Below are 27,122 nucleotides of genomic sequence, written 5' to 3' on the forward strand. Positions count from 1 at the left end.
CAAATCTAGGCTATTGTGAATAGTGCTATTATGAGCATGATTATGCAAATATCTCTTTAAGATCTTGCTTTCCATTCTTTTGAATATATATCCAAAAATAGGATGAATATATAATGTGGTAGTTTTATTTTTAAAAATCCATGAAATTTTAAGGAAACTCTATATTATTTTCCATAGCAGCATTTTATATTCCCACCAATGATATACAAGGGTTCCAATTTCTCCACATCTTTGTCAATGTATTTTTTTATGTGTGGTAATAACTATACTAACTGGTGTGAAGTTTCATACCAAGTATTATGGTTTTCATTTGTTCAGCTGACTAGTGATGTTGATCATCTTTTTATATGCTTGTTGGCCATTTGTATATCATGTTAGAGAAATGTCTATTCAAGTCCTTTGCTCATTTTTTAATCAGGCTCTTTGATTTTGTTGTTGTTGTTGTTGTAGATGAGTCATTGAAATTCCTTATATATTCTGGATATTAATCCCTTATCAGATAAATGATTTATAAACACTTTCTCCTATTCTATAGTTGATTTTTCACTTTGTTATTTAAAGTTTGATGCAGTCCCCTTTGTCTATCTGTGCTTTTGTTGGCTTTTGGAGAATATCATATAAAATAAATCATTGCCAAGTTCAATGTCATCATTTTCCTGTGTTTTCTTCTAGAACTTTTGTAATTTTGAGTCTCACATTTACATTGTTAATACATTTTGAGTTAATTTTTATATATAATGTAAGATAAGATTCCAACTTTATTCTTGTTCATGTAAATATCTACTTTCCCACATTATTTGTTGAAGAGATTCTCTTTTCCCCTTGAGTAATGTTGGCACACTTATTGAGGTCATATAGCCAAAAGCATGGGAGTTATTTCTGGGTTCTCTATTTTATTGATTCATTTGTCTGTCTTCTCACCAGTACCACACAATTTTCATTACTGTAGCTTTATGATATGTTTTAAATCAGATAGTATGAGTTTTCCAACATTGTTCTTCTTTTTCAAAATTATTTTGTCTATTTGAAGTTCCTAGAGATTCCATGTGAACTTTAGGATGACTTCTTTCTATTTCTTTCTCTTTTGGGGGTGGGGGGCAGATGAAGAGAAAGAATCCCAAAAGGCTCTAAGGCCAGCATGAAGTCGGACATGGGGCTCAATCCCATGACACTGAGATCTGAGCTGAAATCAAGAGTTGGATGCTTAACTGATTTAGCCACGTAGGTTCCCCATTTTTATATTTCTGAAAAAAAAGTGTCATTGATATGATTTTGATACAAGTTGCATTTAATCTGAAGATTACGTAGTATGTACAGTTTAGCAATATTAAGTCTTCCAATCCATGAACATGGGATGTCATTCTATTTATTCATGTGTTATGTAATTTCTTTCAGTAAAGTTTTGTAGATTTCAATGTACAAGTCTTTCATTGCCTTAATTAGGTTTATTCCTAAGTATTTTATTCTTTCTGATGCTATCGTAAATGGAATAATTTTCTTCATTTCCTTTCCTCCCATGCCTGCCTGTATTAATGTACCTCTGCTTGCTGTTCACCTCAGTTTCCAGTAGCTTCTAATTTTGAGCTGGTCCCCTAAGCACTCTGAGTCAGGCAAGACAGAAACCAGTTCCTTGAGTAGTCCTCAGACAATCCAGAATGTTGAGTGCTTGGTCTACTCTTCCCCCCACCTGTCCCCTATCTAAAGGAGATTACATGGCATTTCCTCTCGATGTCTCCACAGTATACTCTCTAGGGGTGAGGACACCAATGATTGTACCAAATGCTGGGAATTATCCTACCACCTTTGGTGGAATGTGTTCTTGGTTCTGGTTGCTGCAGTTGCTCAGCTGGTCTCAAGGGCTCTTACAGAGGTATTTTGATCCATATTCATTGGAAGAGGTGGGCCTGTAGCCTCTTTTATATTATAAGCCTAAAGTGGACTCTCTTGTCTCCTGATTACTTATTGTCTCTTGTGTTTTCACCTTTTTGCACCAAATTATTCTCTTATCATTAATTTCTCCATTTCCTAGCCATCTTTTGACCTCTATTATATTTTTGCACGTTCAAAGATAAATTTGCTTTTATTTTACTCTCTCTTCCTATCCACTCTAACTCCCACCATTAACCTAGAAAAGTTCAATGTCAAAATAGGTGATAGAATTTTAAAAATCTATCTTTATTGTTTTCTGAGCTACTCAATATTATTGCTACTCTTACACATTCTAAATCTCAGAGCTTGTAATCATTCATTCTCTGAAATATTTAGCTTTAACATTCTATATATTATGTGTGTGCCTATCTCTGTATGTGTATATATGTGTGTGTGTATTTATAAATACACACACATACACATAGTCAGGGATGTACTGTCAAATATATATGCATATAACATACATACATATAACATGTATACATATATACATACATATCTAACAGTATATTCCTAAATTCTGAAATACTTTTTACAAAAGTGCCATCTAGATGATTAGATGAAAATAACTAAAAAAATTCTCCAGGTTTGAATTCTCATAAAGGGTTTATTTTATATGTATACAATAATGATTGCACAATAACGGTCTTTTGAGATGGATGATTGTGAAGATGGCTGAACAAACAAAATGAGCCATCAATATATTGCATATTGCATATGGACGAGTAAAGAACTCACTTTTTGTTTCTACTTCAATCCAGTTTATACTTTTGCAGCTGGCTTTTACAAGCTTCTGTTTGAAGGAAACACTCTGAAAGAAACACTCAAACTATTTTTTCATATGGTCATTGTAGATTCTTAATCTTCACAGTTGTGCTGCATAACCTTATTTTTAAAAAATATTTATTTAGCTGAGAGAGAGAGTGGGCATGAGTGGATGTGGGGGGCAGAGGGAGAAGGAGAAGGAGACTCTCCACTGAGCAGGGAGCCCCACATTTGGTATTCCAGGACTCTGAGATCCTGACCTGAGCCAAAGGCAGATGCTTGACTGAGCCACTCAGGCACCCCAGTGCTGAGTAACTTTATATTAAACTTTAGTGCACTAAAAGCATTATTTAAATACCCTATCTGACTTCTGTTCACTTTATTGATCTTTCTCAAATATCTCCACACTTTTTACTTGCTACAGGAGTATTTATGTATGGTTCATGAACCACCTCAATTACCTGGGCTGATTTTTTTTCCATATCCCCTACCTCAGACTAACTGTATTTTACAAAGGGAAGAGTATATGAGACAAGATTCTACATTATTAACAAGTTTTCAGGTGGTTATTATATATAGAAACTAAAATTCAAGAATGACTATTCTATATAGGTGACCCAGTATACCCTTCCATAATTCTGGCAGGTTATATTTACTCTAAAAATTTAGGTAAAATATGTGACAAAACCAGATATCACAGCACAAATAAAGTGACTCTTCCTGCTTCCTGGAGAATCAAAACCAGAAGACTGCTTTCACTGTTCAGTAATTTTGAGCATTTGGTACAATTCTGTCCTGGTTACTGCAAGCAACTTTGAGGAAATCCCTTTCTTATTTGTAACATGGGAATGTCAGACTTGGTGGCATCCATGGTCCTCTGCCTCAAAATCCTTGAAGGAGCAGAAATTCCACAAACTCACATCTTCCACTTTCTATAATTCTGGCAAACTAATTTTTTTTTTTTTTTACTTATGTGGAGACTGCTATACTCACAAGCACCTTTAGAACTAAGCTAAGATCGTTTTATGGATGGTTTTCAATTGTCTTATTAAGGGGCCATTTCCATATTTAAATACCATTTTCTAGGTTTTGCAACTTTATTTGGAGCACAAATATTTCAGGAAGAATTTAGAGCTTTTGAAATGCATCCTGCCAATTTTTGCATAAATCTTTATTTTTTACAACATTACATTGAGTATTATTTCTCTTGACTGTGGAGTCTTTTTGGAGTCTCCCTTAAATTTGCACCATAGATGAATGTCTCATTTGCTTCACCCTAGTCCTGGCCCTGAGAAAGATACTCAAAACAGATGGTTAGAAGGACAACAAAAAATCTCCCCCAAATTTTGTCAAACAACAGACCAGTTAATTAAGCAAAGTAGATATTACATATCTAAGTATATTGGATCCCCAATAAATGGATTATCTCTCTAATTTATGGAGAAAACCCACAGCTAAAAGTGTGGGTGGTTGGGCATACAAAAGAAACAACAAAGCATTTCAGCCTGGGCACTTCCTTTTGCTGATCTTGACTCATAGAACTTGAAATCTGTCCTTGCACACAAGTTCAGTGCCATATTCTCCTGCTTGCAATGGATAGACAAGTGATATATGCTGATTTAAATTTATCCAGGGGTTCTTGCTTTGCGAGTTCATCACCTCCATCTCTTCCTCAGGGTAAGTACCTTTAATTTTTCCTTTTGGCATTTGTTTATCTTCCAGAGTTAGAATTTCCTCTTGTATTTATACTGACTAGCAGTCTTATATGAATGTTATGGTGGAGCAGCATAGTTTGTCTGAGGTAACAATAACTGTGAACAAAAGCACACACCTTGTAGATTTCTTTGTTCATCAAGATGCTTGTACGAAAAGTGAATATCACTTCTATTACTGAGCCTTGGTTAAAAACCAGGGAGAAATATTTTACATGTACGAACAAAGTAATATTTTTAGAGACACATTGGTACCTTGCTATTAATGGCAACCTACCTAATTCCAAATCCCTTCTCAAAATACTAAGATTAAGTTCCAGCTAATTCACTTCCGTAGTATTTTTCACAATACAAAATATAAACTTAAATGACTAGCTTCCTTCATTCTCCAAAGAGACAGGGGGAAAAAATTCTGAAAGAAAATCATATTCAAGATCAAAGACTTCAATATAATTACTATGCAATAATTTCTAACTTTGAAACTTGATATTTGAAAAGTATCACAATTTAGAAGGAGATAAGCCATGAGACCTTGGAGAATATCATTGATGAACCTACTCAGCACTTGGTGAAATTAGCACTTGTCTGAGTTAGTGAAAAAAAATATATATGAATATTTAATGTGAAGTAATAAATGAGGGGATGCTATGGCCTAGACCTGGGTGAAAAAAAGCCAGAAACTAGGCAGAAAATATGTATGAAATTATCATGACTTTCTGAAATCTAAACAAATGTAATATTGGAATTTTTATCTAACCTGATATTCGTTTCATATTGTGCTCGGCCTGTGGGCTATATCCTTTTAGGATGATTTAGTATAGGTTTGAAACTATTAAATTATCAATGTTCCAAATGGGGGGAACAAGTTTAAGTTTACCAAACAAGTTTCACCATATTCTTCATAGGGGAATTAGGGTGAGTTGGAGGATTTTGATAACTACACTTGGGGTTTGGTTTAGACACAGTTGATTTTGTTATAGGAAAGAGCAAGACTTCTTGTACCCTATTCAGATCTAGCAAAAGTAGAGAGAAAGTAAGGTGATGTTGAAAGGGGATGCCAGAAAAAGGGAGATTTTCCTCAAAAGCTACTCTCTATGACCCCAAATCAATGGGTCCAGAATATTTATCTAGTCTGATTATTTTTTTATTCTACAAAATATCATCCTGAACATGGACCTGAAAAAAAAAATAGAATAAAATCAACAAAATATGTCATTAAAAAGCACTGACCTGGGATCCCTGGGTGGCGCAGCGGTTTGGCGCCTGCCTTTGGCCCAGAGCACGATCCTGGAGACCTGGGATCGAGTCCCACGTCAGGCTCCCGGTGCATGGAGCCTGCTTCTCTCTCTGCCTCCCTCTCTCTCTCTCTCTCTCTCTGTGACTATCATAAATAAATAAAAATTTTAAAAAGATTGTTTAAAAAAAAAAAAAAAAAAGCACTGACCTGATATTACGGTTATTGTGAAACCACTTCTGAGCTTCCTAGCTAAACTTTTCAGGCTGTGGTAACTATAAAATAGTGAGTGCCCAAAAGAAGTCATTAAAACCAGACAGAGATGTGAGCCGTGACCTATTTTGTTACAGCCAAGGGTTTGGTCCCCTAGAAGAGTAATTATGGTGTTGTGTTGGCAAAATGCTTCACGGTCATTCATTCATTCAAAAATAAACACCTTCTATGTGCCAGGCATATGACTGGTGCTGAGACTACAGAAGTGAGCAAAGTAGAGAAAAAAATCTTTTCCTTTATTGCGTTTATATTATACTACTATAGACACATACAGATAAACAAAGAACTAAGTATATTTAAAAAGATCACGTAATATTAAGTGCAATTGAGAAAAATAAAAAGTAGATGTAGAATAACTTTGGGGGAGGACATCAAATGGAATATTCACAGAAGGTGATGGCAAAATGACATGTAAATCAAGACCTTAAAGAATTGTGGGAGAAAGTCATGGTATCTGGGCAAAGAGTCTTTTAGGGGATGAGAATTTGCCCATCCCACTGTAGGAGCAGCATGCTAGTAGCTCCTAGTGTGAACTGTCAGCATGTGTGCAAGGAGAGCTGCAGCAGGTGAAGTTAAAGAGGTCATTGGAAGCCAAACTGAATGGGGAACTGCAGACCATTTATAGACTTTATAGGTTCATATCTACTGGATAGAAAGCCATTGAAAGATTTAGAGCAACAGAGTAAGATGATTTAGCATACTGTTTATACCCAAAGAAGAGCCCTGAGCGGGTATTTCCCAATGACTAAAGTGTACTGGTCCCTTCAGTTTGCTATTGTAACATCATTAATTTAATCTCATGTAGTGCAGTAGAGAAAGTTAATATGGAAGAGTATACCAAGCAAAGGACCTTCCACTCAGTTCCTTAAATTTTACAAGGGGCAACTGAGTGGCTAGGTTGGTTAAGTATAGGATTCTTGGATTCTGCTCAGGTCATATTCTCCCAGTGGTAGGATTGAGCCCCATGTCAGGTTCTGCACTCAATGTTGAGTTGGCTTCAGATTCTTTTTTCCCTCTCCTTCTGCCTTTCCCCACTTGCATTCTCTCCCTCAAATAAATAAATAAAATCTTTAAAAAAAAAGTCTTAGCAAGAACAAATTAAGTTTTGGGTGTTTTTTTTTAAGATTTTATCTATTTATTCATGAGAGAGGCAGAGACATAGGCAGAGAAAGAAGCAGGCTCCCTGTGGGGAGCCTGATGCAGGAGTCCATCCCAGGACTCTGGGACCACAACCTGAGCCAAAGGCTCAACCACTGAACCACCCAGGCATTCCTAAATAAGTATTTTTTAAGTCACTCCAAATTGCCTTTGACCTATACAAATGGCGCCCTACTTACAATGGTTCAACTTAAAATTTTTGGACTTTATAATGGTGCAATAGCAATACAATAGCAATTGCAAATACAATGGCAATAGCAATAGCCAGCAATCCCTGAGTAGCAAACGTGCAATATAGTCCTATCTCATAATGCTGGGCATCAGCCACACAATCAAAAGGGTCAACAACCCACACAACCATTCTGCTTTCCTGTACCTATGCAACCATTCTGCTTTCACTTTCTTTTTTTTTTTATTTAAATTCAATTAGCCAACATACAATATAACATCCAGTTCTCATCCTTGCTTTTGACTTTCAACACAGTATTCCATAAATTATGATATATTCCACACTTTATTATAAAATAGGCTTTGCATTAAATGATTTTGCCCAACTGTAGGCTAATGTAATTGGAACCCTTTTAAGATAGACTATGCTAAACTATGATGCTCAATAGGTTGGAAATAGTTAATGTATGTTTCGAAAGAGCCAACTCATATGAATCTCAGTGTACTAATGGAAGAGACAATCTGAAGTTCTCTGCAAGTTGGGTTGCACAAGGCAATTGCCAGGGAGAGTATAAAAAAACAAACAGGAGAGGACTTGTAGGTCACTGTTGAACATCTAAGGAGCATAGAAGATAGAGTTTGAACAAATATGATATTAATGTTTTTAACAACCAAATCAAAACAAGTAATAATTTCTATAGAGAAATATAAGAGAAAATATTGAAAAGACTAGATAATATAAACAAATCCATAACTGTAGATAATTTGGAAAACCTTTACTGGTAAAGGCCCTCTGCTTTAATAATAGAATATAGAAAACAACTTATAATTGTAAGGTAGGTATGAATTACCAGAATAATTCCCATCAGATCTGATTTAATTTTGGAAGCTATAGCCCAGTGTTACTCCACAAATTTTTCTTTTTCTTTATTTTTTATTTTTTTATTTTGTAACATTTGAAATTTATTTAATGTCATCTGTTTCATTTATGAAAAATTTTTTTTATAATAATAATTACTTTTTCATTGGTGTTCAATTTGTCAACATACAAAATAACACCCAGTGCTCATCCCGTCAAGTGTCCCCCTCAGTGCCCGTCACCCAGTCACCCCCACCCCCCGCCCTCCTCCCCTTCCACCACCCCTAGTTAGTTTCCCAGAGTTAGGAGTCGTTACATTCTGTCTCCCTTTCTGATATTTCCCACACATTTCTTCTCCCTTCCCTTCTATTCCCTTTCACTATTATTTATATTCCCCAAATGAATGAGAACATACAATGTTTGTCCTTCTCCGATTGACTTACTTCACTCAGCATAATACCCTCCAGTTCCATCCACGTTGAAGCAAATGGTGGGTATTTGTCGTTTCTAATGGCTGAGGAATATTCCATTGTATACATAGACCACATCTTCTTTATCCATTCATCTTTCGATGCACACCGAGGCTCCTTCCACAGTCTGGCTATCGTGGCCATTGCTGCTAGAATCATCAGGGTGCAGGTGTCCCAGTGTTTCATTGCATCTGTATCTTTGGGGTAAATCCCCAACAGTGCAATTGCTGGGTCGTAGGGCAGGTCTATGTTTAACTCTTTGAGGAACCTCCACACAGTTTTCCAGAGTGGCTGCACCAGTTCACATTCCCACCAACAGTGTAAGAGGGTTCCCTTTTCTCCACATCCTCTCCAACATTTGTGGTTTCCTGCCTTGTTAATTTTCCCCATTCTCACTGGTGTGAGGTGGGATCTCATTGTGGTTTTGATTTGTATTTCCTGATAGCAAGTGATGAAGAGCATTTTCTCATGTGCTTGTTGGCCGGGTCTATGACTTCCTCTGTGAGGTTTCTCTTCATGTCTTTTGCCCATTTCATGATGGGATTGTTTGTTTCTTTGGTGTTGAGTTTAATAAGTTCTTTATAGATCTTGGAAACTAGCCCTTTATCTGATATGTCATTTGCAAATATCTTCTCCCTTTCTGTAGGTTGTCTTTGAGTTTTGTTGACTGTATCCTTTGCTGTGCAAAAGCTTCTTATCTTGATGAAGTCCCAATAGTTCATTTTTACTTTTTTTTCTTTTGCCTTCGTGGATGTATCTTGCAAGAAGTTACTGTGGCCGAGTTCAAAAAGGGTGTTGCCTGTGTTCTCCTCTAGGATTTTGATGGACTCTTGTCTCACATTTAGATCTTTCATCCATTTTGAGTTTATCTTTGTGTATGGTGCAAGAGAGTGGTCTAGTTTCATTCTTCTACATGTCGATGTCCAATTTTCCCAGCACCATTTATTGAAGAGACTGTCTTTCTTCCAATGGATAGTTTTACCTCCTTTATAGAATATTAGTTGACCATAAAGTTCAGGGTCCACTTCTGGGTTCTCTATTCTGTTCCATTGATCTATGTGTCTGTTTTTGTGCCAGTACCACACTGTCTTGATGACCACAGCTTTGTAGTACAACCTGAAATCTGGCATTGTGATGCTCCCAGATATGGTTCTCTTTTTTAAAATTCCCCTGGCTATTCGGGGTCTTTTCTGATTCTACACAAATCTTAAAATAATTTGTTCTATACTATCTGAAGGTATTTTGATAGGGATTGCATTAAACATATAAATTGCCCTGGGTAACATTGACATTTTCACAACATTAATTCTGCCAATCTATGAGCATGGAATATTTTTCCATCTCTTTGTGTCCTCCTCCATTTCTTTCAGAAGTGTTCTGTAGTTTTTAGGGTATAGAACCTTTACCTCTTTGGTTAGGTTTATTCCTAGGTATCTTAGAGTTTTGGGTGCAATTATAAATGGGATTGACTCCTTAGTTTCTCTTTCTTCAGGCTCATTGTTAGTGTATAGAAATGCCACTGATTTCTGGGCATTGATTTTGTATCCTGCCATGCTACCAAATTGCTGTATGAGTTCTAGCAATCTTGGGGTGGATGCTTTTGGGTTTTCTATGTAGAGTATCATATCATCAGCGAAGAGGGAGAGTTTGACTTCTTCTTTGCCAATTTGAATGCCTTTAATGACTTTTTGTTGTCTGATTGCTGAGGCTAGGACTTCCAGTACTATGTTGAATAGCAGTGGTGAGAGTGGACATCCCTGTCTTGTTCCTGATCTTAGGGGAAAGGATCCCAGTGCTTCCCCATTGAGAATGATATTTGCTGTGGGCTTTTCATAGATGGCTTTTAAGATGTCGAGGAATGTTCCCTCTATCCCTACACTCTGAAGAGTTTTGATCAGGAATGGATGCTGTATTTTGTCAAATGCTTTCTCTGCATCTAATGAGAGGACCATATGGTTCTTGGTTTTTCTCTTGCTGATATGATGAATCGCATTGATTGTTTTACGAGTGTTGAACCAGCCTTGTGTCCCGGGGATAAATCCTACTTGGTCATGGTGAATAATTTTCTTACTGTACTGTTGGATCCTATTGGCTAGTATCTTGTTGAGAATTTTTGCATCCATGTTCATCAGGGATATTGGTCTATAATTCTACTTATTGGTGGGGTCTTTGTCTGGTTTTGGAATTTGGAAGTACTCAATACTCATAGAACGAATTTGGAAGTACTCCATCTCTTTGTATCTTTCCAAACAGCTTTAGGAGAATAGGTATGGTTTCTTCTTTAAACGTCTGATAGAATTCCCCTGGGAAGCCATCTGGCCCTGGACTTTTGTGTCTTGGGAGGTTTTTGATGACTGCTTCAATTTCCTCCCTGGTTATCGGCCTGTTCAGGTTTTCTATTTCTTCCTGTTCCAGTTTTGGTAGTTTGTGGCTTTCCAGGAATGCGTCCGTTTCTTCTAGATTGCCTAATTTATTGGCGTATAGCTGTTCATAATATGTTTTTAAAATCGTTTGTATTTCCTTGGTGTTGGTAGTGATCTCTCCTTTCTCATTCATGATTTTATTAATTTGAGTCTCCTCTCTCTTCTTTTTAATAAGGCTGGCAAATGGTTAATCTATCTTATTAATTCTTTCAAAGAACCAACTCCTGGTTTTCTTGATCTGTTCCACAGTTCTTCTGGTCTCGATTTCGTTGAGTTCTGCTCAAATCTTTATTAACTCTCTTCTTCTGCTGGGTGTAGGATCTATTTGCTGTTTTTTTCTCTAGCTCCTTTAGGTGTAAGGTTAGCTTTTGTATTTGAGTTCTTTCCAGTTTTTGAATGGATGCTTGTATTGCGATGTATTTCCCCCTCAGGACTGCTTTTGCTGCATCCCAAAATTTTGAATGGTTGTATCTTCATTCTCATTAGTTTCCATGAATCTTTTTAATTCTTCCTTAATTTCCTGGTTGACCCTTTCATCTTTTAGCAGGATGGTCCTTAACCTCCACGTGTTTGAGGTCCTTCCAAACTTCTTGTTGTGATTTAGTTCTAATTGCAAGGCATTGTGGTCTGAGAATATACAGGGGACGATCCCAATCTTTTGGAATCTGTTCAGACCCAATATGTCGTCTATTCTGGAGAAAGTTCCATGTGCACTTGAGAAGAATGTGTATTCAGTTGAGTTTGGATGTAAAGTTCTGTAGATATCTGTGAAATCCATCTGATCCAGTGTATCATTTAAAGTTCTCGTTTCTTTGGAGATGTTGTGCTTAGAAGACCTATCGAGTATAGAAAGAGCTAGATTGAAGTCACCAAGTATAAGTGTATTATTATCTAAGTATGTCTTAACTTGGGTTATTAATTGATTGATATATTTGGCAGCTCCCACATTCGGGGCATATATATTGAGGATTGTTAATTCCTCTTGTTGGATAGATCCTTTAAGTATGATATAGTGTCCCTCTTCATCTCTCACTACAGTCTTCGGGGTAAATTTTAGTTTATCTGATATGAGGATGGCTCCCCCTGCTTTCTTTTGAGGACCATTGGAATGGTAAATGGTTCTCCAACCTTTTATTTTTAGGCTGTAGATGTCCTTCTGTCTAAAATGAGTCTCTGTAGACAGCAAATAGATGGGTCCTGCTTTTTTATCCAGTCTGAAACCCTGCGCCTTTTGATGGGGTCATTAAGCCCGTTCACATTCAGAGTTACTATTGACAGATATGAGTTTAGTGTCATCATGATATCTATTCAGTCCTTATTTTTGTGGATTGTTCCACTGAACTTCTTCTTAAAGGGGAATTTTAAGAGTCCCCCTTAAAATGTCTTGCAGAGCTGGTTTGGAGGTCACATATTCTTTCAGTTCCTGCCTGTCTTGGAAGCTCTTTATCTCTCCTTCCATTTTGAATGAGAGCCTTGCTGGATAAAGGATTCTTGGTTGCATGTTCTTCTCATTTAGGACCCTGAATATATCCTGCCAGCCCTTTCTGGCCTGCCAGGTCTCCGTGGAGAGGTCTGCTGTTACCCTAATACTCCTCCCCATAACAGTCAGGGATTTCTTGTCTCTTGCTGCTTTAAGGATCTTCTCTTTATCTTCGGAATTCACAAGCTTCACTATTAAATGTCGAGGTGTTGAACGGTTTTTATTGATTTTAGGGGGGGATCTCTCTATTTTCTGGATCTGAATGCCTGTTTCCCTTCCAGATTAGGAAAGTTTTCAGCTATGATTTGTTCAAATATATATTCTGGCCCTCTGGCCCTTTCGGCGCCCTCGGGAACTCCAATTAAACGTAAGTTTTTTTTCCCTCGGGCTGTCACTTATTTCCCTTAATCTATCCTCATGATCTTTTAATTGTCTCTTTTTTCCTCAGTTTCCCTCTTTGCCATCAACTTGTCTTCTATGTCACTCACTCGTTCTTCCACCTCGTTAACCCTCGTCGTTAGGACTTGTAGTTTGGATTGCATCTCAGTCAATTGGTTTTTAATTTCTGCCTGATTTGATCTAAATTCTGCAGTCATGAAGTCTCTTGAGTCCTTACGATTTTTTCTAGAGCCACCAGCAGCTGTAAAATAGTGTTTCTGGATTGGCTTTCTGACATTGAATTGTAATCCAGATTTTGTAACTCTGTGGGAGAGAGGACTGTTTCTGATTCTTTCTTATGAGGTGAGGTTTTCCTTCTAGTCATTTTGCTCAGTACAGAGTGGCCAAAAACAAGTTGTATTGGGAAAAGGAGAAAAAGAGAGGAGAGAATGAAGGAAAGAGAAGAGAAAAAGGAAAAAGGAAGAAAAAAAAAGAAAAAAAAAGAGAAGAAAAAAAAGAAAGAAAATAAAGGTGCGGGAAGCAAACAGAAATCAAAAAGCAAAAACAAAACAAAACAAAAAACACGGCGAGTATCTTCTGATTCTGTGTACTTTAAGTCCCTTGACTTCCTCTGGAACTTGTCCGTCTAGCTGGTCTTCTGGGGGAGGGGCCTGTTGTGCTGATTTTCAGGTGTGAGCACTTGGAGGAATTGCTCTGCCCCCTGCCTGGTGTAGGTCAGTGAGTCCTGTTTATCCTGTTTACCCGACGTGGCCACTGTGAGGCTCAGTGGGAGTTGTTTACCCCAGTGGCGGGGCCAGCTCTGCAGCCCCGGATTCAGCCCCCGCAGTAACCCCGCAGCTCTCTGTCTGCAGGGCCTGTAGGCTCCAGGTGGGGCCGCTGATCTGCTCAACTCGGGGCAGGAGCGTCCTTGGGGTCCTGGGCCCTCCCGGCCTCTGCCTGTCCCGGGGGAGGCCGGATCCTGGGCTGTGTCCCGGCGCCCTGTGCTCCGGGGCCTGCGCTGTTGGAGTCGCAATCCCGCCCCGCAGCCCCCTCCGCGGAGCCGCCCCCGAGCCCCCCCAGCTGCTCCCGCCCCGCAGCCCCCTCCGCGGAGCCGCTCCCGAGCCCCCCGAGCTGCTCCGGGTCCCGCCGTGCGCGCTGCAGCCCTTAGGGAGCTCGGCGCACTCTCCCGGGGCGCAGGTGTCTGTTAGTGTCCCCGGGAGCCCGAGGGCATCCCCGCCCTCCTGGGTCCTGCTCCACCTCCCCGCGAGCCCCTTTCCGCCCGGGAAGGTCGGTGCAGCTCCTGCTCCTCCGGGACGGGGCTCTCCTGTCCTGGGGACACTCGCCCCGGCCTCAGCCCGGCTCCTCGCGGGGCCCCTCCCCCTTGGAGGCCTTTGTTCCTTTACTTCTTTTTCCCCGTCTTCCTACCTTGATAGAAGCGCGAACTCTTCTCACTGTGGAGTTCCAGCTGGTCTCTCTTTAAATGTCAGGCCGAATTCATAGATTTTCAGGATGGTTTGAAGGTTGTCTAGGTAATTTGGTGGGGACAGGTGACTTGGGGACCCTACTCTTCCGTCATCTTGCCCCTCCTCTCGCACAAATTTTTCTTATTAGAAAATTACTCTCAACAGGAAAGCTCCGGAGAGCTTTCCTGAGAGCAACCGAGAGCTCTGGAGCTACTGCGGGAGCTGACTCCAGGGCTCCAGAGCTGGCCCCGCCACTGGGGTTGTGCCTCCTGGGGCCTCACGGGGTAAACAACCCCCACGGAGCCCTGCACCAGGCAGGGGACAGAGAAGCTCCCCCCAACTGCTAACACCTGAAAATCAGCACAGCAGGCCCCTCCCCCAGAAGACCAGCTAGACGGACAAGTTCCAGAGGAAGTAGTCAAGGGACTTAAAGTACACAGAATCAGAAGATACTCTCTCGTGCCCCCGTGTTTTTTTATTGTTGTTGTTTTTTTTTTTCCTTTTTAATTTCTGTTTGCTTCCCCCACGCTTTTTCTTTTTCTTTTTCTCTCTCTTTTTCTTCTTTTTTTCTTTTTTTTTCCTCTTTCTCTTTTCTTTCCTTCTTTCTCTTCTCTCTTTTTCTCCTTTTCCCAATACAACTTGTTTTTGGCCACTCTGTACTGAGCAAAATGACTAGAAGGAAAACCTCACCTCAAAAGAAAGAATCAGAAACAGTCCTCTCTCCCACAGAGTTACAAAATCTGGATTACAATTCAATGTCAGAAAGCCAATTCAGAAGCACTATTATACAGCTACGGGTGGCTCTAGAAAAAAGTATAAAGGACTCAAGAGACTTCATGACTGCAGAATTTAGAGCTAATCAGGCAGAAATTAAAAACCAATTGAATGAGATGCAATCCAAACTACAAGTCCTAACGACGAGGGTTAACGAGGTGGAAGAACGAGTGAGTGACATAGAAGACAAGTTGATGGCAAAGAGAGAAACTGAGGAAAAAAGAGACAATTAAAAGATCATGAGGATAGATTAAGGGAAATAAGTGACAGCCCGAGGGAAAAAAAAACCTACGTTTAATTGGAGTTCCCGAGGGCGCCGAAAGGGCCAGAGGGCCAGAATATATATTTGAACAAATCATAGCTGAAAACTTTCCTAATCTGGAAGGGAAACAGGCATTCAGATCCAGAAAATAGAGAGATCCCCTCCTAAAATCAATAAAAACCGTTCAACACCTCGACATTTAATAGTGAAGCTTGTGAATTCCGAAGATAAAGAGAAGATCCTTAAAGCAGCAAGAGACAAGAAATCCCTGACTTTTATGGGGAGGAGTATTAGGGTAACAGCAGACCTCTCCACGGAGACCTGGCAGGCCAGAAAGGGCTGGCAGGATATATTCAGGGTCCTAAATGAGAAGAACATGCAACCAAGAATCCTTTATCCAGCAAGGCTCTCATTCAAAATGGAAGGAGAGATAAAGAGCTTCCAAGACAGGCAGGAACTGAAAGAATATGTGACCTCCAAACCAGCTCTGCAAGACATTTTAAGGGGGACTCTTAAAATTCCCCTTTAAGAAGAAGTTCAGTGGAACAATCCACAAAAATAAGGACTGAATAGATATCATGATGACACTAAACTCATATCTGTCAATAGTAACTCTGAATGTGAACGGGCTTAATGACCCCATCAAAAGGCGCAGGGTTTCAGACTGGATAAAAAAGCAGGACCCATCTATTTGCTGTCTACAGAGACTCATTTTAGACAGAAGGACACCTACAGCCTAAAAATAAAAGGTTGGAGAACCATTTACCATTCCAATGGTCCTCAAAAGAAAGCAGGGGGAGCCATCCTCATATCAGATAAACTAAAATTTACCCCGAAGACTGTAGTGAGAGATGAAGAGGGACACTATATCATACTTAAAGGATCTATCCAACAAGAGGAATTAACAATCCTCAATATATATGCCCCGAATGTGGGAGCTGCCAAATATATCAATCAATTAATAACCCAAGTTAAGACATACTTAGATAATAATACACTTATACTTGGTGACTTCAATCTAGCTCTTTCTATACTCGATAGGTCTTCTAAGCACAACATCTCCAAAGAAACGAGAACTTTAAATGATACACTGGATCAGATGGATTTCACAGATATCTACAGAACTTTACATCCAAACTCACTGAATACACATTCTTCTCAAGTGCACATGGAACTTTCTCCAGAATAGACGACATATTGGGTCTGAACAGATTCCAAAAGATTGGGATCGTCCCCTGTATATTCTCAGACCACAATGCCTTGCAATTAGAACTAAATCACAACAAGAAGTTTGGAAGGACCTCAAACACGTGGAGGTTAAGGACCATCCTGCTAAAAGATGAAAGGGTCAACCAGGAAATTAAGGAAGAATTAAAAAGATTCATGGAAACTAATGAGAATGAAGATACAACCATTCAAAATTTTGGGATGCAGCAAAAGCAGTCCTGAGGGGGAAATACATCGCAATACAAGCATCCATTCAAAAACTGGAAAGAACTCAAATACAAAAGCTAACCTTACACCTAAAGGAGCTAGAGAAAAAAACAGCAAATAGATCCTACACCCAGCAGAAGAAGAGAGTTAATAAAGATTTGAGCAGAACTCAACGAAATCGAGACCAGAAGAACTGTGGAACAGATCAAGAAAACCAGGAGTTGGTTCTTTGAAAGAATTAATAAGATAGATTAACCATTTGCCAGCCTTATTAAAAAGAAGAGAGAGGAGACTCAAATTAATAAAATCATGAATGAGAAAGGAGAGATCACTACCAACACCAAGGAAATACAAACGATTTTAAAAACATATTATGAACAGCTATACGCCAATAAATTAGGCAATCTAGAAGAAACGGACGCATTCCTGGAAAGCCACAAACTACCAAAACTGGAACAGGAAGAAATAGAAAACCTGAACAGGCCGATAACCAGGGAGGAAATTGAAGCAGTCATCAAAAACCTCCCAAGACACAAAAGTCCAGGGCCAGATGGCTTCCCAGGGGAATTCTATCAGACGTTTAAAGAAGAAACCATACCTATTCTCCTAAAGCTGTTTGGAAAGATACAAAGAGATGGAGTACTTCCAAATTCGTTCTATGAGTATTGAGTACTTCCAAATTCCAAAACCAGACAAAGACCCCACCAATAAGTAGAATTATAGACCAATATCCCTGATGAACATGGATGCAAAAATTCTCAACAAGATACTAGCCAATAGGATCCAACAGTACAGTAAGAAAATTATTCACCATGACCAAGTAGGATTTATCCCCGGGACACAAGGCTGGTTCAACACTCGTAAAACAATCAATGCGATTCATCATATCAGCAAGAGAAAAACCAAGAACCATATGGTCCTCTCATTAGATGCAGAGAAAGCATTTGACAAAATACAGCATCCATTCCTGATCAAAACTCTTCAGAGTGTAGGGATAGAGGGAACATTCCTCGACATCTTAAAAGCCATCTATGAAAAGCCCACAGCAAATATCATTCTCAATGGGGAAGCACTGGGATCCTTTCCCCTAAGATCAGGAACAAGACAGGGATGTCCACTCTCACCACTGCTATTCAACATAGTACTGGAAGTCCTAGCCTCAGCAATCAGACAACAAAAAGTCATTAAAGGCATTCAAATTGGCAAAGAAGAAGTCAAACTCTCCCTCTTTGCTGATGATATGATACTCTACATAGAAAACCCAAAAGCATCCACCCCAAGATTGCTAGAACTCATACAGCAATTTGGTAGCATGGCAGGATACAAAATCAATGCCCAGAAATCAGTGGCATTTCTATACACTAACAATGAGCCTGAAGAAAGAGAAACTAAGGAGTCAATCCCATTTATAATTGCACCCAAAACTCTAAGATACCTAGGAATAAACCTAACCAAAGAGGTAAAGGTTCTATACCCTAAAAACTACAGAACACTTCTGAAAGAAATGGAGGAGGACACAAAGAGATGGAAAAATATTCCATGCTCATAGATTGGCAGAATTAATGTTGTGAAAATGTCAATGTTACCCAGGGCAATTTATATGTTTAATGCAATCCCTATCAAAATACCTTCAGATAGTATAGAACAAATTATTTTAAGATTTGTGTAGAATCAGAAAAGACCCCGAATAGCCAGGGGAATTTTAAAAAAGAGAACCATATCTGGGAGCATCACAATGCCAGATTTCAGGTTGTACTACAAAGCTGTGGTCATCAAGACAGTGTGGTACTGGCACAAAAACAGACACATAGATCAATGGAACAGAATAGAGAACCCAGAAGTGGACCCTGAACTTTATGGTCAACTAATATTCTATAAAGGAGGTAAAACTATCCATTGGAAGAAAGACAGTCTCTTCAATAAATGGTGCTGGGAAAATTGGACATCGACATGTAGAAGAATGAAACTAGACCACTCTCTTGCACCATACACAAAGATAAACTCAAAATGGATGAAAGATCTAAATGTGAGACAAGAGTCCATCAAAATCCTAGAGGAGAACACAGGCAACACCCTTTTTGAACTCGGCCACAGTAACTTCTTGCAAGATACATCCACGAAGGCAAAAGAAAAAAAAGTAAAAATGAACTATTGGGACTTCATCAAGATAAGAAGCTTTTGCACAGCAAAGGATACAGTCAACAAAACTCAAAGACAACCTACAGAAAGGGAGAAGATATTTGCAAATGACATATCAGATAAAGGGCTAGTTTCCAAGATCTATAAAGAACTTATTAAACTCAACACCAAAGAAACAAACAATCCCATCATGAAATGGGCAAAAGACATGAAGAGAAACCTCACAGAGGAAGTCATAGACCTGGCCAACAAGCACATGAGAAAATGCTCTTCATCACTTGCTATCAGGAAATACAAATCAAAACCACAATGAGATCCCACCTCACACCAGTGAGAATGGGGAAAATTAACAAGGCAGGAAACCACAAATGTTGGAGAGGATGTGGAGAAAAGGGAACCCTCTTACACTGTTGGTGGGAATGTGAACTGGTGCAGCCACTCTGGAAAACTGTGTGGAGGTTCCTCAAAGAGTTAAACATAGACCTGCCCTACGACCCAGCAATTGCACTGTTGGGGATTTACCCCAAAGATACAGATGCAATGAAACACTGGGACACCTGCACCCTGATGATTCTAGCAGCAATGGCCACGATAGCCAGACTGTGGAAGGAGCCTCGGTGTGCATCGAAAGATGAATGGATAAAGAAGATGTGGTCTATGTATACAATGGAATATTCCTCAGCCATTAGAAACGACAAATACCCACCATTTGCTTCAACGTGGATGGAACTGGAGGGTATTATGCTGAGTGAAGTAAGTCAATCGGAGAAGGACAAACATTGTATGTTCTCATTCATTTGGGGAATATAAATAATAGTGAAAGGGAATAGAAGGGAAGGGAGAAGAAATGTGTGGGAAATATCAGAAAGGGAGACAGAATGTAACGACTCCTAACTCTGGGAAACTAACTAGGGGTGGTGGAAGGGGAGGAGGGCGGGGGGTGGGGGTGACTGGGTGACGGGCACTGAGGGGGGCACTTGACGGAATCAGCACTAGGTGTTATTCTGTATGTAGGTAAATTGAACACCAATAAAAAATAAATTTATTATAAAAAAAGAAAATTACTCTCATTATTTTTCCTATGAAATCTAAGATTTTAAAGATGTCTAGAACCAAAATACATTGTTGATAAAGTTATTAATTTAGGTTCCCTTCTTGTAAACTAATACAATCACAATTTCTGATGAACATGAGATATACAGCATGTTGCAAATGATATGATTTCAAAGAAAACCAAATGTATTTGATATTTTGTTAGACTATGCAATGCTGTAAACATAAGTTCAGGTTATGTTTCATTCGTTGAAAGACTGAAAATAATATGCATTCCTCTAAAACATTCTTCCTCAAATGCCATACAACTGACTCAAGATGGAGATAATTGTTTTACACAGTAAAGCAGAGGAATCCGTGTCCAAGAATAGAATTGTTGTATATAACCAGAACCTAAAATGGTGCTTAGCACAATATAGAGTTCTTTCTAAAATATCTTGACTGGACGAAGGTCATCTTTTTTAGACAAAATTCTTTGACTTACTTCCGACAATAGGGCAGTGCTTCATTTTTACACAGCACTTGGCAATTGTCAAAACTTTTTCTGTCTATCCCATTTGATTATTACACTGATCATTTGTACATAAGACAAACATAAATATATTTCTGTTTTATCAATGAGCAAACTCTTAGCTGGATCAGACTGAGAATCTACTTTGAGGGTCTCTAATATGGCTGATAAATGTTCTTTCCTGCCCCCAGCTCCCAACATGACTCTGTGTATATTGATCGAAACCACCCTTGCTTTTTTGTATGAAGTGAACTCAACTATATTAACTGAGTGTATTTTCTTACCTTCTCAGATGTCTGTCAAGGTTCAGCTTGGCATCAGTTTGCTCTGAAACTTGGTTGTACCGCAGTTATTCTTCTTACTTTGACTGTGATTGGGTTGAGTGTTTCAGGTAAGTGATTCAAGATCATTTGCTTCAGAATACTAATACTACTTCTATAAAAAAATGTTAGAATACCAACATCATTTGGCCACCTTAAACTTAGTGAAAGAGCAATAACATAAAAACAATTACAAAAAAGTGCTTTTCACAATTCTCTGCCCAAATCTACTCCACAAACTTCAGCCTTTCACATTTCTCTTCCTAATTATTCTGATCACCTTTGTTTGATATTTCAGATGTGTTCCCAGAACCTAAAAATAATCACAATTATAGTAAAAAAAATGGTAATGACAAAAGAATTAAATTTTTCCATTATTTATAGTTTTTTGAGTGTCTACTAAGTCTACTAAATTTCAGATTGCACTAGGCATTCTCTCCTATGGGATACATGTAATTATACTCATCCTGAAGATGAGAAAGCTTGGTCAGGAGTATAAACAACTTAAAAGTAGATAGCCGATACGTCAAGGTCTGTGTGAGTTCACTGTTCTACGTAGTTTCTTGTTTGTTTGTGTATGTATGCTGTATTCTAACTAGACCCTTTGCTATTGCCTCGTCTTCTGTCCACATTCAGCCTTGTTGAGATAACATAGAGATCCTGAAATGATCAATATAACATATCCATTTCACCACATTCAGCATTTAATCTTCTTATGGTCTCTCCTTATTTACTAGTGATATTCTTAAGACAAAACTCATCAATAGAAGAATGTCGAGTAGATGTTCAAGTGAACGGGAATGAAACAACAGGTAAGTGGGTAGCTTGATTTTCCTAAAAATAACAGCCATACGTTACAGAAGTAAAGGCTCCTAACAACTTATATGTTAAGATGGCGTTATCTTTCTGATTTTGTTGAACAAAACTGAGGAATGAAAAGGGTAAGCAACTCACTTAGGGTCATATTCCTAGTAAGAGGCACAATGGAAATTACACCTGTGACCTGATATCAGAGACTATGATCTTAACCACCAGTTCATGTCATTTCCTGAGAAGTTGCTCCTAGAATATTCAATAATTAATACCAAATATTATGTTAAAAAGTAAAATATACACTCCCATGAAATATTTAATGATTTTAATGAGGCTGTCAAAGAAATAACTTTTGTCTGAAGCTAATTAGTAGAACTAAAACATAAAATGAATTTTTAAATATTTATTGTGTTTGTTAATCTCAATGATCATTAATCTTAAAACATTACTCTTGCTGCACTAGGTAGTATGAGTTAATAAAGACACTATTGTGGAATGACTGTAGTAGGATGTGATCATGATTATGCACATTCTTACAGAACAGAAATGTTAAGAAATTGGAAAAATCCTTCTGGAAAATGTTATCCAATAGATTTCATTAAGTCAGCAAATAGATAATTTGGCAATTAGAAATTTTCCATAGAATTTGTCATCAATTTAGTGAAATCAATTGCCTTGCAGCTCACATGTTGTTTAACATAAACATTTTTTAGATAACTACATGTTGGACATATAGTGGAGTCAGCACTAGTGATGAGTTTAAGGAAACTCAGAAATAGTTTTGACTCTACCACCATCTGATTGTGTGGACTTAAATTATTCTGTCAGTACCTTAAAAAGCAAGATGTGGTTCCTTAAATGATTTTGATGCTCTTCCTCTGTTCTAATATTCTATGATTCCATCTATGCTCAACATATCTGGTCATGAATTTCCAATTCTTGATACCAGAATGAATAAAAATAAGTCTCAAAAATCGCAAAATTATAATAAATTCACTTGTTGTTCTCCTAGTGATAATCAGAGACTTTGGTGCATTTACAATGACCCGTGTATTTGTGATTGGTTGTGGTGGGTGGAGACAGGACAAAATATAACACTTACTTATTTCTTCTTTCTGTATACCTCAGAGAAACCAAATCTGTTACAGTGCCCAGTACATTGGCATCTGCTCCAAGAAAAATGCTTGTTTTTTTCTCATGCTTCCAACACTTGGAAAGACAGTCTAACTGACTGTTCTGCGAAAGAATCCAGTTTGCTGCTTATTCAGGATCAGGAAGAGTTGGTAAATAATTATATAAGACACCTTAATAGAATTTAGCACTTTTTTGTAGCCATACCAAGATTTGGGCTTTAGAGCAGAGGTTCTATGTGGATAGAAGTAGCAACTCAGGCTTCAAGAAGCTCACAATCTGAGAGACTAAACACACATGTGAGCAAATAATTGAATATAACTTAACATATGCAATAATATGAATATAAATAGACAATAATATCACAAAGAAGGAGTAATTAACTCTCATGGGGAGTTAAGAAAGGCATCATAGACAAGGTGAGATTTGAACTCAGTTTTAGAGAATAAGTAGAAAAATGCAAACCATGAATAGTAGTACAGATTGAATATCTAATCATTCCTTTCGTTTCATTGATAGAGACTCATAAGAGGACTGATATATAAAAAAGAAATTCTGTTTTGGATTGGACTGAATTTAACATTATCAGAGAAGAAATGGAAGTGGATAAATGGTTCGTTTTTAAATTCAAATATGTGAGTATTAGATCAGCTCATTTGAATATTCACTCTATCAGGTTTACATTTCTAGATAGTGAACATTGTTATGGAAAATTGAGTTTTGTGGTTTTAATTTAGTTTAGAAATTTTCAAGAGGTTCAGAATAGACAAAGAAGATGAATGATGTTGAAGTTATTGGTTGAAAAGTTCCATATATGAAAAGACATCAGGCCATTACAGCAAGGTATATTTTTATCTGCAAGGTGGTTTTAGAGGAGACAAGAAATAGGCTTTTTTTTGGGAGGAGCACATGAAATTAAACAATCTCTAGCTGGAAGCTTATAGTATGCCAAAATTTTTAAGTGAATATAAAAGGAAAAGGGAACAGTGAATATAAAAAGAAAAAGAAAAAAGCAAATATCAGAGTGCAGAATCTAGACACACCAAAAGCCTTATTGACAACATGAACAGTTGATTAATATATATTTTATATGTTTTATGTATTCTCTACTGTATTCTTACAATAAGCTAGAGAAAAGAAAATATTAAGAAATCATAAGAACAGAAAATACATTTACAGTACTGCACTGTATTTATTTTTAAAAATGCATAGAAGTGAACTTGTGTAATTCAAACCCATGTTGTTCAAAGGTCAGCTGTATATTTTAACCAGTGGTATAAAGGAAACAGTCATTTGAGGGAATGTGTTAATATAGCTTAGGCCACAAAGGATCTATTTGCTGTTTTCTATTGGGGTCTCATTATAGTTTCTTGTGTAAGATGGTCAAGGTAATAGTATAATAGGAGAGTGGATACTGGACAGGTAAATTACATATTTTAACAGAATTTATGGTTCATTTCACAACAAGGGAAGAGTATTTTTTTCCTCAGAAGCAAAAGTATGAAGGTATTCAATAATGTTTCTGAAAAGAACTTTCAATAAGTTTTTCAGAAGAGATGATATACATTGCATTTTTGAGTCTGTAAATGATTCAATCAAATTTGTATAAATTATAGTTAAAACGCTTTTTGTCATTCAAAAAAAATGAGGAACATGAGGAAAAAACATGAAATTTAAAACACAAGAACATGTTCAAGTTTATCTACAGTGATAATTTATATGAGTAAGTATTAAACATTGAAAAGATGTTGGCTTAGTTAACAAATTTTTACATTGTTTGACCCATGTTCTAAACTGTTTTTAAAAATGTGATTCTTTAAAAGATGGTTTTAAAATAAGTGCTGTGGATGGCACAGTTGGTGATTGGTTTTGGCTCAAGTCATGATTTCCTGGGTCCTGGGATTGAGCTTTGTGTTGGGCTTCATGCTCAGCACAGAGTCTACTTGGGTTTCTTTCTCCCTCTCCCTCTGCTCCTCCCCCCGTGCACTCTCTCTTCATATAAATAAATCACCAATCAATCAATCAATCAATTAATAAAGTAAGTGTTCCAGAATAGAATAAACTTATGAAAAGGCAAGCATACTCATTCTGTTAAGTAAAATCTATCCTTACACCACAGGTACACCACAAACACACCACACATACACAACACACACAGAAAAACTCACCAAAAACGACACAGACATACACCAAACATGCATCACACATATACTACACATAAAACACACTCACTACACATACACAACACATATACACCACATGTACTCCACATATATACCATACACACACAGCACAGACACACAAAAAATCCATTCTCATTTTTTACATGCTTTCTAGGTATTATTTTCTATACTTTATTTAAATATAAATGAAAACTTGATATTAAATAATTTTTATTTTTTATACATAGTAAAGATTAATTTTGGCTGATTAAATTTAGCATGTGTGGGTGTGGATGTGTATTTATTTTACTGAGATTCAAAATAAAATTGGAAAATGCTGAAGTGTCTGTGAGCAGAGATATAGGTAAAGGGGATTATATTCAGCTGAACATTCCATTTTACTCTGGGATAAAAAACAATATTTTAAGGTATCAGTGAACAGATACACCTGAAAGGTATTGAGTTATAGTAGAAATGGTATCAGGTTCTGTTTTCATTTTAACTGTCAGCCTGGCTTTCAGGTAAGGAAAAAAATAGAGGGTTGATAATTTTCTTCACAGGACTACTGAAGGACTAAATGAGATAAATTTAGAGAACCAGGCTGACATCAGGCCAAGGAAAGCCTGGGAGGCCACTGAGGGCCTTTCAGAAAAAAAAAACAAAAAAAGTCATTGACCTGGCCATCTGAGCATTACAAAAGTTATCTTGAAATTGTTAAGAAGGGATCAAAAGGGTAGAAGAGATAAAACATGGCAGACTTCGGCAATAGCCCAGTTGAAAGAAGTTCATAATTTGACTAGAGTGTCAGACACTTGAGAGGAATCAGATTGGCTGCTCAGGCCCAAGGGGCTGCATGAAGGAATGCATTGAAGGAACAAAGAAAACCTGTGACACACCCTGTCCACTGCCACCACTCCACTTTGTTTGAAAGCAGATAAACTTATCTTGAACTCACCCCATCCTGGCACCTCACCCTAATGCTGCCTATTTTGTTTTTGATTCTACTCCCACCCTTACCTGCAGACACCCACCAACCTCTGTTTGGAATTGGAAAAAAAAAAGGAAACCTCTGACCACATACCACACAAATGAAGCCTCTCTCCCTAGCTGTGTCCAAAGTCTGTAGACTCTGGATGCCCATTACACACTGTGTACTTAATATGTTTCCTCAGCACATACTTTGTTTAAGCATTGTCATACTTTCACAAGTGCCATTTCAGTGTGTCCCCCAAATATTAGTGGTTATGTCCTATATATTTAAGAAAATTTAAGTTTAGTAGAATTAAAAAAATTTTTCACGTGATATATTAGTAATAGAGTGGGGATAAGAAGAGAATTCCAGCCTCTAAAGCTTGTTTTCTTCGTATATATTATGAAGTTTCTTGTTAGAGGACGTTTTTCCAGGGAAGATCAACTCGCAAGTTTCAGAGATTTATGAGTTCCACATGTTGCTCCATGCTCAGCGAGGAGTCTGCTCTCTCTCCCTCTCTTCTGCTCCTCCCCCCAACTTGTGCTCTAAATAAGTCAATTAATTAATTAACTAATTAATTAATTAAATCTTTTTAAAAAGTTTATACCATTATATTTGTGACTGCATACTTACTCTATACCTAATAATTTGGCATCCTATTGTTTCCTGAAAGTTGTAGGAGACACTGGCTAGATGAGGAGAATTAATTACGCGAGAAAATCCCAAATACTAACAGAGACATTTCTTTTGCTTCGCAGATTACAAATTGCTGGTTATAATAAAGAAAGCAGCTGCGTTTACATCTCTCTGACAGGAATTGTTTCAGAGAACTGTGATGCAGAAAATCAATGGATCTGCCAAAAAGAACTGAAACCTGACAGAAATAAAATATGTTCTAAATTCTGACTACACATCCCCTCTCAATTTCTTTACTTTTCACTCAGGTCTCTGCTATTTTAATTATGCATATGGTTAAACTGGCCTACTGTATATTTAATAGCACAAAATGCATCAATACTGAGAATTCTAAAACTATTGTGAATCTTACAGAAGTTCATGTCTAATCTCCTCACTAAATGAATGAGGAAACAAATACATAGGGAAAACATGTATCATTTTTAAGATAGAGTGATGTTCTATGGAAACAGTCAGACCAGCTGAGAGGAATGGTTTCCAGACTGGGGTATATGTGTGGCCTTCATTGGTCCCCTCTATGCCTTAGCTCACCTCTAGAAGTTTTA

General features: G+C 37.9%; 1 protein-coding gene across 1 annotated transcript; it reads left to right on the forward strand.

Moving 5' to 3' along the window:
• The first annotated feature begins 4,188 nt into the window (after nucleotides 1-4,188).
• Nucleotides 4,189-26,792, forward strand: KLRB1 (killer cell lectin like receptor B1). The gene is made up of 6 exons (XM_072797575.1): nucleotides 4,189-4,371; nucleotides 20,778-20,876; nucleotides 21,543-21,617; nucleotides 22,747-22,901; nucleotides 23,269-23,384; nucleotides 26,640-26,792. The coding sequence occupies exons 1-6, from the start codon at nucleotides 4,287-4,289 to the stop codon at nucleotides 26,785-26,787; spliced, it is 678 nt and encodes a 225-aa protein (XP_072653676.1). The 5' UTR covers nucleotides 4,189-4,286; the 3' UTR covers nucleotides 26,788-26,792.
• Nucleotides 26,793-27,122: the final 330 nt, after the last annotated feature.

The sequence above is a fragment of the Canis lupus genome, chromosome 25 (assembly GCF_048164855.1).
Source record: "Canis lupus baileyi chromosome 25, mCanLup2.hap1, whole genome shotgun sequence".
NCBI lineage: Eukaryota > Metazoa > Chordata > Mammalia > Carnivora > Canidae > Canis > Canis lupus.

Excerpts from the sequence above, each read along its gene's own strand:
- KLRB1 (XM_072797575.1), top strand. The coding sequence starts at position 4,287 with ATGGATAGACAAGTGATATATGCTGATTTAAATTTATCCAGGGGTTCT. Across the intron at positions 21,618-22,746 it reads GAACGGGAATGAAACAACAG|AGAAACCAAATCTGTTACAG; the intron begins GTAAGTGGGTAG and ends TGTATACCTCAG. Across the intron at positions 23,385-26,639 it reads TCGTTTTTAAATTCAAATAT|ATTACAAATTGCTGGTTATA; the intron begins GTGAGTATTAGA and ends TTTGCTTCGCAG.